This window comes from Coturnix japonica, linkage group LGE22C19W28_E50C23, assembly GCF_001577835.2.
Source record: "Coturnix japonica isolate 7356 linkage group LGE22C19W28_E50C23, Coturnix japonica 2.1, whole genome shotgun sequence".
Lineage (NCBI taxonomy): Eukaryota > Metazoa > Chordata > Aves > Galliformes > Phasianidae > Coturnix > Coturnix japonica.
In genome coordinates this window covers 1605134-1617061 of record NC_029544.1, presented here as the reverse complement: position 1 = coordinate 1617061, position 11928 = coordinate 1605134, and the positions used below count along the sequence as shown (strand labels likewise).

The following is an 11928-nucleotide window of genomic DNA, read 5'->3' as shown; positions in this document are numbered from 1 at the left end:
ATAGGCCATGATCAGGGAGCCATGTTGGGTCATAGAGGGCCAAGAGCCATGTTGGGTTGTACAAGACAGGCCATGAGTAGGGAGCCATATTGAGTTGGACAACATAGGCCATGATCAGGGAGCCATGTTGAGTCATACAGGGCCAAGAGCCATGTTGGGTTGGACAAGGCCAGGAGCCATATTGGGTTGGACAGGGCCAGGAGCCATATTGTGTTGTACAAGACAGGCCACGAGTAGGGAGCCATATTGAGTTGGACAACACAGGCCATGATCAGGGAGCCATGTTGGGTCAGACAGGCCGTGATCTACACTGGGTTGTACAAGACAGGCCATGAACAGGGAGCCATATTGGGTCGAACAGGGCCAGGAGCTCCTGCAGTTCACCCCCCATATTTCTCTATGCTGAGTGCTGCAATTGACACCCAGTGTTATGGCCGCATCCTGCCCGTGCTCCCGCTGCTCTTGGCACACAGTTTCCTCCCCAGCAGGCTGCGGTTCGGCGCCGGAGTTATTTATTTCTGAAAGCAAAAAAAAATGATGCAACCGTCCCCTCCGTGGGAGGGATGGGGGGGGTTGGGATGGGCCCGTCTGGCTCCGCTTAATCTGCAGCCCTGGAAAATTACTGCGGGACGGTTTGGAGGCTGGAAGGAATCCGTCCTGATTGACGTATTGCACTGGCTGTGCAGCTCACAGCTCTCTCTTTATCCACTTGGACAGGTAGATGGACGCCCTGGATGCTCTTTTTTTCCCCCCTAAAACCTCATTCTTTTTCCTTATTCTTCACTGTCTGAGTGGTGCTGGTGGGGCTGCAGGGTGGACGGCACCCACTGGATGAGCTGGGGAAGGACCATCATCACCATCATCACATCTATACCCCCCCATAAGATGAAATCCCCACCTTCCAAAGGGCAGAAGGGACCCCCCAGATCTCACACCCTGCACTCAGCCCTCAGCTGGTTGCTGGGGCTGGATGGGCATCGCCTATGGGTGCCTCTCCCATGGGCAGAGGGATGCTGAGCTCTGCCTGCTCCTGCCCAGGCTCGTGCTGACAGCCCGACCTGTCAGCACTGGCAGGCAGCTCTTGGTGTGCCAGGGGAGCTTTTCTCACGCCACTTTGGCACCGGGGCACCCAGAAGGCTCTTATCCCCCCCCCTCAATCCTCCTTATCTTCTTGGCAGGGACAGAATGACTTTGATTCCTATGATTGAATGATTAGGATGTCTTTGAATTATCCCCAGCCCTGGCTGCGGATGCTGCTTGTGGCAGCCAGGCAGGGCTGTTTACATTGCAGTGATGCACTCATGTCATGGGCTCTGCAAATGCTGTCTGTTCTATGGAAGCTTTTCCTCTCCAGGGGACTCTCATTGAGCACAGGGAGAGTCCCCTTATCAGCCCTATGGATTCACTCGTGTCCATAGGAGAGGCATGCACTGATTCCTCGCTTTCACATCCCACCATGGGTCGGATCGGTCCTTCCCAAGGAGCAAAGCTTGGATGAGAGCCTCCACCCCCCCCTTGCAAAGCAAAAGGGTGCAGGGATATGGACTTGCTGTGGCTGTTTGTCCTGCTGGCCCCATAGATGGGTGTCACACTGCTTCCTGCAGTCCCATTGCACCCTATAGCTGAGATGGGGGGTTGTTTGCATCCATGCTTGAAGCCAAGCAACCCCATCCAGGAGCAGGAGGAGCTGCAGCACTTTGCTTACCCACATAGTGACCCAGGGATGATGCAGAGCTGGGTGCTGGCACCCAATGTAGAACCATGGGCAGGACCTGCCCGTTCCGGGTCACGCTCCCATCTGTTCCCTTTGCAGCTTTTCCATCTCTTTGGGCTGTTGCCAAATCAATTACAGCCCTTATTTATGGAAGAACGAATTGCTTTGCTTCTTTCCTTGCCCCCCCTTCCCTTTTTATTTCCAAGTGAGGTTAAAATTCCGGCCTAATTCAGCTCCTTGGGGTGTACCACAAGCTTGTCACATGTAATAAATGGGCTCATTTATTAGCAAACCCACACAGTCAAAAGCAAACAGAGCGGCTTGTAGATTAATCCTGCCCTGTGTGCGATAAGCAGTTCTGATCCAGGCTCTGTGCTGGGGAATAATGGGCACGGCGGATCCGAGCTGTGCACTTCATTCCGTTGCCTTCCTTCTTTTGGCCTGCTTGGTGGTGCTTAATTAACCCTTAATTTGCAATGCCTTGATGGCAGCATGGTTCAACCCCCTTTGAGGAAGGGGCAGAGCATCCCTTTGGGGGCTGGAATGCAGAGCAGGGAGCAATGTGTGCTCCCAGGGCTGCAATAGAACCTGGTGCTCACGTTCCCATCCTGAGCTCTGCATCCATCCCATCTGCTTGGACCTGATGATCTCAAAGTCTTTTCCAACCTGTTGTTCTATTGGTTGATCTGGCAGTGCTGAGCAAGCTGGAAATGTTCCTATATGTGTTGGAAAAGCATCTCTGTGCTCATAGGGGTGGATATGGCAGCTGGAGCCCTTTGGATTCCCATCCTTTGGGCACCAAGGGTGCATTGCATGAACCATGGATGGGATGGGATGGGATGGGTGTGGATGGATTGGGATGGTGGGATGGGGTGGGTGGGATGGGATGGGGATGGAAATGGGGATGGATGGGATGGATGGGGATGGGATGGGATGGGATGGGATGGGGGGATGGATGGGATGGGGATGGGATGGTGCGGATGGGATGGGGATGGGATGGGATGGGATGGGATGGGGATGGGATGGGGATGGGATGGATGGGATGGGAGGGATGGGAATGGGATGGGATGGGGATGGGATGGATGGATGGGGATCGGGGTGGGTGGATGGGCGTGGGGATGGGATGGGATGGGATGGGTGGATGGATGGATGGGATGGATGGGATTGGGATGGGATGGATGGGATGGGATGGGGATGGGATGGGATGGGATTAGATGGGATGGGATGGGATGGGATGGAGTGGTGGGATGGATGGACCTTGGCAATGTGGGATCATCCCATGTCCTCTGGGCAGGACTTTTGCATGGATCCCCCCCCCCAACACTGCTGTGTTTTGGGGCTGCTCAGAGCAGCTCGCTTGCAGGACTTTGCAGCTCTGTGTAACGGAGCTCAGTTGGGAAGGGCAGGAAAACAACCCAACCCTCTGAGGCTGCTCATCCAGAAACTATTTGCTGTTTCATCACTGGGGTGGGTGGAGGCTCCTGTCTGGGAGGGGAGGGGATTCCAATGCACAGGGGATGCACAGCAGAGCTATGAGTGTCCTCCCTGCTCCAAGCCTGTGTGCTAAACCTGGGCTGACTTGCAGTGTAATGCAACCTGAGGGCTGCAGGATTTGCTGTGCAATGCAAGGAGGGGAAGCTGAGTCCTTGTGTTGTTCCATGGGACTCGAGGTTGCTGCATGCAGAGCTCCTGCTCCACTCTGCACCCCTGGGGCTGCTGCTCTCTTGGTTGGAGCTGAAGCACCAGGAGAGCTTTGAGTGGGGTTTGGGGGGATCTGATTTGCTTTGCAGCGTGTTTTGTTGTTTGCCTTTAATGCTGTGCTGCTTTTCAGAGCAGCTTAAACAAATAAGCTGTGCTTCCTTTGTAAGTTGGGGGAGTTAATAATGGAGATTAAGGCTCCTGGTAGCGTGTAACCCTGGTGTTTAACAACCCCCCTGCGAGTTGCTCTGCCTGTAACAGGAGCAAAAGGGTTTGTTGGCACCTGTGGATGCACATTGAGCACCGAGCTTCCATGCACCCACGTGCTCATGGAGCTGTGGGACCCCAGGGCTCAAAGCAGGGATTGAAGGTGTTTGCAGTGCCCTATAGCTGCTATAGGGTGCCCATATATCCCCCCCATGCACAGTGGGTGCTATGGGGAGGTGATGGAGGGGGGCGGCTGGTTGCACCCTGGTTTAGGTAGTGACTGCTGCCCCTTTTGCTGTCCTTGCAGGCCCTCAGAGCAAAGTGTCGCGGTGCCAACCCAACGAGCACAACTGCCTGGGCACCGAGCTGTGCATCCACATGAGCAAACTGTGCAATGGGCTCCACGACTGCTTCGACGGCTCGGATGAGGGGCCGCACTGCAGGGGTAGGTGCTGGGAGATGGGCTGCCATTTCCTCTCTTATCACCCTCGGACTAAGAGATCTATGGGGACAGCATCACCAACCCCCCCCCTTTGCTCTGTTCCCTCCCATATTGGGTACATCACGAGGTCCTTGAGCTGCTGTTGGGTTGGGGGTGGGATCCAGGCTGCTCCCCTGCTGCTCTATGGCCAAGCTTTGCCCTGCTGGAGGTGCTGGTGCCCCCGTCCCAGCAGCAGGAGGTTCTGGGGGGGGCAGCTGAGCTGGCAGTCTGAGCACTCAGAGATTATCCAGAGCCGCTTGCAAGTAAATGCCCATCATTCCTGAGCCTGCAGGCCATTAAATAGCTGCATTGTCTCCTGGATTTAACAGCTTGGAGAGTCGGGATTCTGGTGCAGATAAGAGATGCTGATGGATTTTTTTCCATATTTCCAGGAGCTTTGTTCCCCCCCCCTTCCTTTTCCCCCCCCCCCATTGGTCTCCTGGCTGCTCCCTTCTTGTTAATCCTGTTGGGAAACTCTCCCCCAAATCTCAGCGTTCATCGCTGCTCAGATCAGCTGCGTGGAAACTCGTGTCCTGGGCTGACCCCAGGGCTGGCTCAATGCTTCCAGCCCAGCCTGGGGGCTCCTTTAGGGCCGTTTCCATCCCATTTAACTCAATCCCTTGCTGGGACATGCAGCTTCTCTCTCTTCCTTCCTGCAGCCCTTTGGGAAGCCCTGCCCTGGCTGACAATGAATATTTAGCTAATAGGTCTCACCGGTTAAATGAGAGCTCATTATTCACAGCTGGGCAATGCATGGCATGGTGCTGGTGGCTCGGGGCCAGGGCAGCTGCTGGGTGCTGCTGTGCTCCCTATGGGTGCTGAGCCCCACAACCTGCCCTGAGCTTTGCTGGGTGTTTAGGGCTGTGCTGCTCATCCTGCAGGCCCTGAGTGGAGCAGTGCTGCAATGCTCTGCAGCTCCCAGGAGCCATCCAGGTTCAGCCCTATGGCAGCACAGTGTGGGGCTCATCAGGCCCCATTGAGCACCCCCAGCTCCCATTGCACCCCATCCTTCTGGCTGATCATAGCTGCCCTTTGCACCTGGCCCCCTCCCCACTTAAGGCCATGCATTCTGAAGGCTTTATCCTATTTCCTTGGCTGCTGTGGAGCTACAGACCCGAGGCTGAGCTGCCCTACAAGGGGAAGGGTCCCATGGGGGGCAGAACCCACCGAGCTTTGCTCTGTCTGACCCCTCCTGTGCCTTTCATTGCAGAGCAATTGGCCAATTGCACAGCACTGGGCTGCCAGCATCACTGCGTGCCCACGCTGAGCGGCCCTGCCTGCTACTGCAACAACTCCTTCCAGCTGGCTGAGGACAGGAGGAGCTGCAAAGGTGGGTGTGGGTTTGGGGGGGGGGGCTCATAGAGGAGCCCTAAAGGGGCTCATTGAGGCTCAGCACCTCTGGGCTCCCAATGGGGTGGGGGTCTCCCTTCAAACCATAGGGCTGCTGAGCTGAGGGGCAGGAAGGATGCAGGTTGTGTGTGCATGTGGGTTAGGGTTAGGATTAGGGTTAGGATTAGGGTTAGGATTAAGGTTAGGATTAGGGTCAGGGTGCTGGGCAACAAGGGAGGGTGGGGTGATGTTGTGTTGGTCCCTTTGCTTTCTGTGTGTTGCTGGGCTGCCTTGCACACGGTGGCTGCCATAGAAGGATGTTTGCTGCTCCAAACCTTAATGCTCCCCTTTATTTTGCAGACTTCGATGAATGCACCGTGTACGGCACCTGCAGCCAGACCTGCACCAACACCGAGGGCTCCTACACGTGCAGCTGTGTCGAAGGATACCTGCTGCAGCCTGACAACAGGTCCTGCAAAGCAAAGAATGGTGAGAGCAACAACGGGCCCCTGGGCGGCTCCTGCTGGGAGTGGGACCATGCTTTGCTTTAAGGTGCACTCACTGCAGTGGTCCTTTGCCATAAGGAGCCATTATAGCCCTGTTCTCTGCCATAAGGAGCCATTATAGCCCTGTTCTCTGCCATAAGGAGCCATTATAGCCCTGTTCTCTGCCATAAGGAACCATATAGCCTGTCGCTGCATACAGGACATAATGCCCTGTCTCTGCCATAATAGCCCTAAGCGCCTTCTCACCTCAGGTGCCCTTATAACCCGGCTCAGCCTAAGGTCCCCTTATAGCCCTGGTCTCCGCCTTAAGTCTATACCCTTGCTCTGCCTAAGTCCCTTAATGCCCTGCCTGGCCATACAGCGGGCCCTTAATACCCTGTTCTCAGTCGAGGTGCCCTTAATAAGCCCCTGTTCTTCGCCTTAAGTGCCCGTATAGCCGTCTCGCCATAAGGCCCTTATAGCCCTGTCTCTCAGCTTAAGGTGCCCTTATAGCCCTGTTCTCAGCCTTAAGGTGCCCTTATAGCCCTGTTCTCAGCCTTAAGGTGCCCTTATAGCCCTGTTCTCAGCCTTAAGGTGCCCTAACCCTGTTCCAGCTGAAAGGTGCCCGTAAGCCTGTTCCAGCCTTAAGTGCCCTTATAGCCCTGGTCTCAGCCTTAAGGTGCCCTTATAGCCCTGGTCTCAGCCTTAAGGTGCCCTTATAGCCCAGTTTCTCTTCCCTTAAGGTGCCCTTATAGCCCCGGTCTCAGCCTTAAGGTGCCCTTATAGCCCTGTTCTCAGCCTTAAGGTGCCCTTATAGCCCTGTTCTCAGCCTTAAGGTGCCCTTATAGCCCCGGTCTCAAGCCTTAAGTGCCCCTATAAGCCTTGTTACTTTCAAGCCTTAAGGGCCTTATAGCCTTGTTGCTCGCCTTAAGGTGCCCTTTATAGCCCTGTTCCGTACCTAAGGGCCTAAGCCCGTCTCAGCCTAAGGGCCCTTATAGCCCTGGTCCTCAGCCTAAGGTGCCTTAAGCCCGGCCGACCTTAGCAAGGTGCCCCTTACGCCAGTCCTTCTTAAAGGTGCCTTATAGCCCGGCCAGCCTTAAAGGTGCCTTATAGCCCTGGTCAGCCTTAAGTGCCCTATAGCCCGTTCTCAGCTTAAGTGCCCTTAAGCCCCGCTCAGCCTAAGGCCCTAAGCCTGTTCCAAGCCTTAAGTGCCCTTTATAGCCTGTTCCTGCCTTAAGGTGCCTATAGCCCTCTCACCTTAAGTCCCTTAAGCCCTGTTCTCAGCCTTAAGGCCCTTATAGCCCTGTTCTCAGCCTTAAGCTGCCCCCCCTGCTGTGTGTGTGCTGTCACATCCCCATTTCTCTTCCCCCCCGCTCCAGAACCCGTGGATCGCCCCCCAGTTCTTCTCATTGCCAACTCCCAGAACATCCTGGCCACGTACCTGAGCGGAGCCCCCGTCCCCAACATCACCCCCACCAGCGCCAAGCAGACCACGGCCATGGACTTCAACTACATCGAGGACACCGTGTGCTGGGTGCACGTGGGTGACAGCGCGTCCCAAACCATCCTCAAATGTGCCAAGATCCCCAACCTCAAAGGCTTCGTGGAGGAACGATCCATCAACATCTCGCTCAGCCTGCACCGTGAGTGTCCCCATGTTGGATATATGGGATATATATGGGATATATATGGGATATATGGGATATATATGGGATATATATGGGATATATATGGGATATATATGGGATATATGGGGGGTTATGGGATATATGGGGTTATATGGGATATATGGGGTTATATGGGATTATATGGGATTATATATGGGATATATGGGATATATGGGGTTATATGGGATATATGGGATATATGGGATATATATGGGATATATGGGATATATATATGGGATATATGGGATATATACGGGATATATACGGGATATATACGGGATATATACGGGATATATATGGGATATATGGGATATATATGGGATATATGGGATATATAGGATATATATATGGGATATATATATGGGATATATGGGTTATATATGGGATATATGGGACGGCTCTTCCTGCACTGCTTCCCTCCTCCTTCCCCTTTTAACTTTGGCTTTTCCCTCTTCCTTCCCTCTGGTTATTTCTATGGTTTCTTGGTGCAAACACATAGAGAGCAATGGCCTGTTGGTGATGGCACCTGCACGATGCTTTGGGGAGGGGCAGCTCTCGTTTCCTCTTTTGCTTTTGGCCCCGTGCTCCTCTTGCCTCCATCCCCACCCAAAGCACTGATTACAGGAATCCCAACCCCAAATCTGCTCCGTGGTGACTCACAGGGCGATGCACCACAGCCTCCTGTTGGGGTTTTGCTGCTCTCCCATGCTTGGGTTTTAGTGCTGAGATCTCAGCCCTTTGCTGGGAGATGGAGAAGAAGCACCGTGAGCCCATGGGGTCACAGCAGGGCAATGCCACCCCCCTGCCCCCTCCTTGGCCTCCCAGTGTGTGTGGGATGGATGGAGCTGTGTGTATTTATAGGGAGAGGCCTCACCCTTTGCTTTCACAGCCTCAAATTAAGCAGGAGGGGCTGAGCTTGTGCCTCACATCCCCACCACGGCTGCTCTGAGCTCTGACTTTGTGTTCTCCTTCCTCCCTCGTGAGCTTCCCTTTGGGTCTCTCCACTCAGGGCTGAGCTTGGGGTCTTGCCTCCCCCCCCCCCGGTCCCAAAGCCTGGGGTGGGTTTGGGGATGTTCTGATTATAATGTCACCCCCCTCCCCTCCTCCTCCTCCCCCCAACAGGGACATGAAGCCCCGTGAACCCAATTAGCAGCTGCTGCTTTGTGCTGTTGAGCAGCTCACAGCAGGAGCCAGACTTCCCTGGTGCTAATGGGGCTCCATCCACATCCCATGGGGCAGCATAGGGCTGAGAGTGAGCAGTCCCAGCTGCCTTATAGTGACATTATAAGGCTGGGACAGCACAGCCTGGTGCCTTAGGACCTTTTATATCCCCTTTGTGTCCCTACAAGGGGGTGATTGGTGTCATACAGCACCATGGGAGCTGTGCTGGATGCTGCTGCCCATCTCCTGGCCCATTCCCTGCCCCCAGCAGCATCCCCTATTGCTCATAGGGGAAAGCAGGGTGCAACCCCAGCAGCAGCAGAGCAGCATCTGCTCTCTCTATGGGGTGTTGTGAGCAACCAGGAGCCACGGCCGCATCCTTCCTGCCCTCACTGAGCTGCAGAAAGGGGAACTTGTGCTTCCCTGCTTTCCTCCCTTCCTCTCTGTCTCAATCCCTCCCCTGCTCTGTGTGACAATTCCACTCCTGTTTTGAATCAGGGGGAAATCCTGGCAGGCACCGAATGTGAGCTCGCATTCAAGGACATAAAGCAGCGTGTGCTGCTGTGCACGGAGCCCCAGCACCGCAGAGCAGGAGCTGCACAACCCCCCTCCTCTATGGGGGCTGATCTGCAGCCCTGCCCCATCATAACACCCCCCTGCCCCATTTAAATGGGGCTTTGCTCCACCAGATCCTGAGCTCTGTGTGTGTTTCCTGATGCAACACCCTCAATTCCTTTGGAAACAAAACCCAACCAGCTCATGGCAGCACTGGGGGTCCCACACAGACCCCTCCCCTCTCTCCCTTTGGGTGCCAATGCTTTGCATGGCCACAGCTGCCCAAAGCACTGCAGGCATTGCATTGCATTTTGTGCTGCCTTGGATTGCATTGCATGGCCTTGTGCTGCCTTGCCTTGCATTGCATTGCATTGCACTGCCTTGCATTGCATTGCACTGCCTTGCATTGACCTGCATTGCATTGCACTGCCTTACGTTGCATTGCACTGCCTTACATTGCATTTCACTGCCTTGCATTGGCTTGCATTGCATTGCACTGCCTTGCATTGCATTGCACTGCCTTGCATTGCATTGCACTGCCTTGCATTGCATTGCACTGCCTTACATTGCCTTGCACTGCCTTGCATTGCATTGCCTTGCACTGCCTTGCATTGCATTGCCTTGCACTGCATTGCATTGCACTGCCTTGCATTGCCTTGCATTGCCTTGAACACTCCGGAGCAGGCCAAGGGCTGCATCTCTCTCTTGATTTCTCATTGCTCATCTCAAGGTTTGCTGTTTTCTTTCCCTTTCCCACCCCAAACCCTCAGGAAGGGCTTTGAAATCTCAGGCCCTTCCATTATCAGCCTTAAAAGACACTTAAGATCCTTTCCCAGGCAGCATCCAGCCCTGGGATGTTTCCATTGCCTCCATCTCAGCCCCGTTGCTCCCTACAACCCAACCAATAAGCAGCAGAGCTGCACAGGGTGAATGGGCTGCAGGGAGGAGCGGCTGCTTTCCTGCCTTGCTTTGCATGCAGGGCTGTTTTTCTTCCTCACTGCAGCCAAGAAAGAGGCTCCGCTGTGGACGAGCTTGGCAAGAAGGAGGGATGGGCGCCGTTCCATGCACTGATTCCTTTCTTTGTGTTCCTGTTTTGCTGCGGTGCTGAGGGCTCTCCTTGCAGTGGATCAGCAGAGCTGGGCTGGTTGTGCTCCGTGCAGTGCAATGCAATGCAATGCAATGCAGTGCTGTGTGCTCACTGCCCTCCCTGTTGGCTGCAGGGTGGGCAGGGGGTGGGTCTGCATTGCTCAGTGCAGTGTAATGTGCTGCAGGAGTGGGCAATGCAATGCAGTGCAATGCAGGAAGGGGCAATGCAATGCAGTGCAATGCAGGAGTGGGCAATGCAATGCAGGAATGAGCAGTGCAATGCAATGCAGGAGTGGGCAATGCAATGCAGTGTGCTGCAGGAAGAGGCAATGCAATGCAGGAATGAGCAGTGCAATGCAGTGCAATGTGCTGCAGGAGTGGGCAATGCAATGCAATGCAGTGCAATGCAGGTGGGGGTAATGCAATGCAGTGCAATGCAGGAGGGGGCAATGCAATTAATGAGAAGCCCCTTGGTTGCCTTCCATTCACCCCACTGTGGGCAGCAGCCCCATAGGAGGGGAGGGGGAGATATGGGGGTGCACACACAGCACAGCACCATCACTATGGGGCTCCATCCCACCCCATAACCCCACTGCCCCCCATTGCAGCCATTCAGGGTGGCTTTGTGGCTGTGTCCCGTCTCGTTAGCAAACCTTAATGAAGGCAAAGGGGTCCTCGGAGCCTTTTGCTGTTGCAGAGGTTGGATGAGGATGGGATGAGGCAGAAGCTGCTGCAGGTTATGGGGTGCTGTGAATGTAGGGAACGAATTGGGGTTAAAAACAGGAGGGGACCCAACGTGTGCGTGGAGCCGCGGGGTGTGAATTCCTTGCAATCCTCTGCTCCTCTTCGGAGGCGTTGCTGAACTGAAAACATGCAGTGGCTTTTCCAAAGCTTCTCCGTGGCAGCTGTGGGCTGATGGAGTCCAGGATGGGGCTGGAAATGGGGCTGGGGGCTGTGGGGCTGGGGATGGGGCTGTGGAGCTGAGGCTATAGGGCTGGGGCTGGGGAATGTGGGATGGGAGATGTGGGGATGGGGCCTTTGGGCTGGGGGCTGGAAATGGGGCTGTAGAGCTGGGACTGGGGCTAATGGGGTGGGGGCTGGGGCTGTAGGGCTGGAAGTGGGTCTGGGGACCATAGAGTGGGGGCTGTGGGGTGGGGAGCTGGGGTTGTGGGGCTTTGTGGCTGGAATTGGGGCTGTGGGGTTGGGAATAGGGCTGGGATCCATGGGGTAGCAGCTGTGGGCAATGGGACTGGGGCTGTGGGACAGGGCTTAATGGGGCTGGGGGCTGTAGGGTGGGAGCTGTAGGGTGGGGGCTATAGGGCTTGCAAAGAGCAGCAGCAGAACTGAGCTTTGCTCCTTTATATATATATGGGACCTCATGGGTCACTATGGGAGGGGGGGGGCTTTCAGATGGGGTCTGCAATGGGGGGTGTTGGGGGTGGGGGGCCCTCAGGGTTTGCTCCCTTGTGGTTTGGGGTCTGTGTGATGGGGGGGGGGGGGGTTTGGGGTGCTGGGCTCCATCTCATTGCATCCATCCCAGGGAGG

At 55.1% G+C, this 11928-nt stretch overlaps 1 protein-coding gene across 1 annotated transcript in view; it reads left to right on the top strand.

Annotated features, from left to right (window-relative positions):
• The window catches only part of LRP1 (LDL receptor related protein 1), a 79416-nt gene that overhangs the window by 27564 nt on the left and 39924 nt on the right, over positions 1–11928 (top strand). The window contains 4 exon segments of the mRNA XM_032441070.1: positions 3927–4064; positions 5311–5430; positions 5790–5918; positions 7294–7557. Coding sequence (XP_032296961.1) covers positions 3927–4064; positions 5311–5430; positions 5790–5918; positions 7294–7557 — 651 coding nt within the window.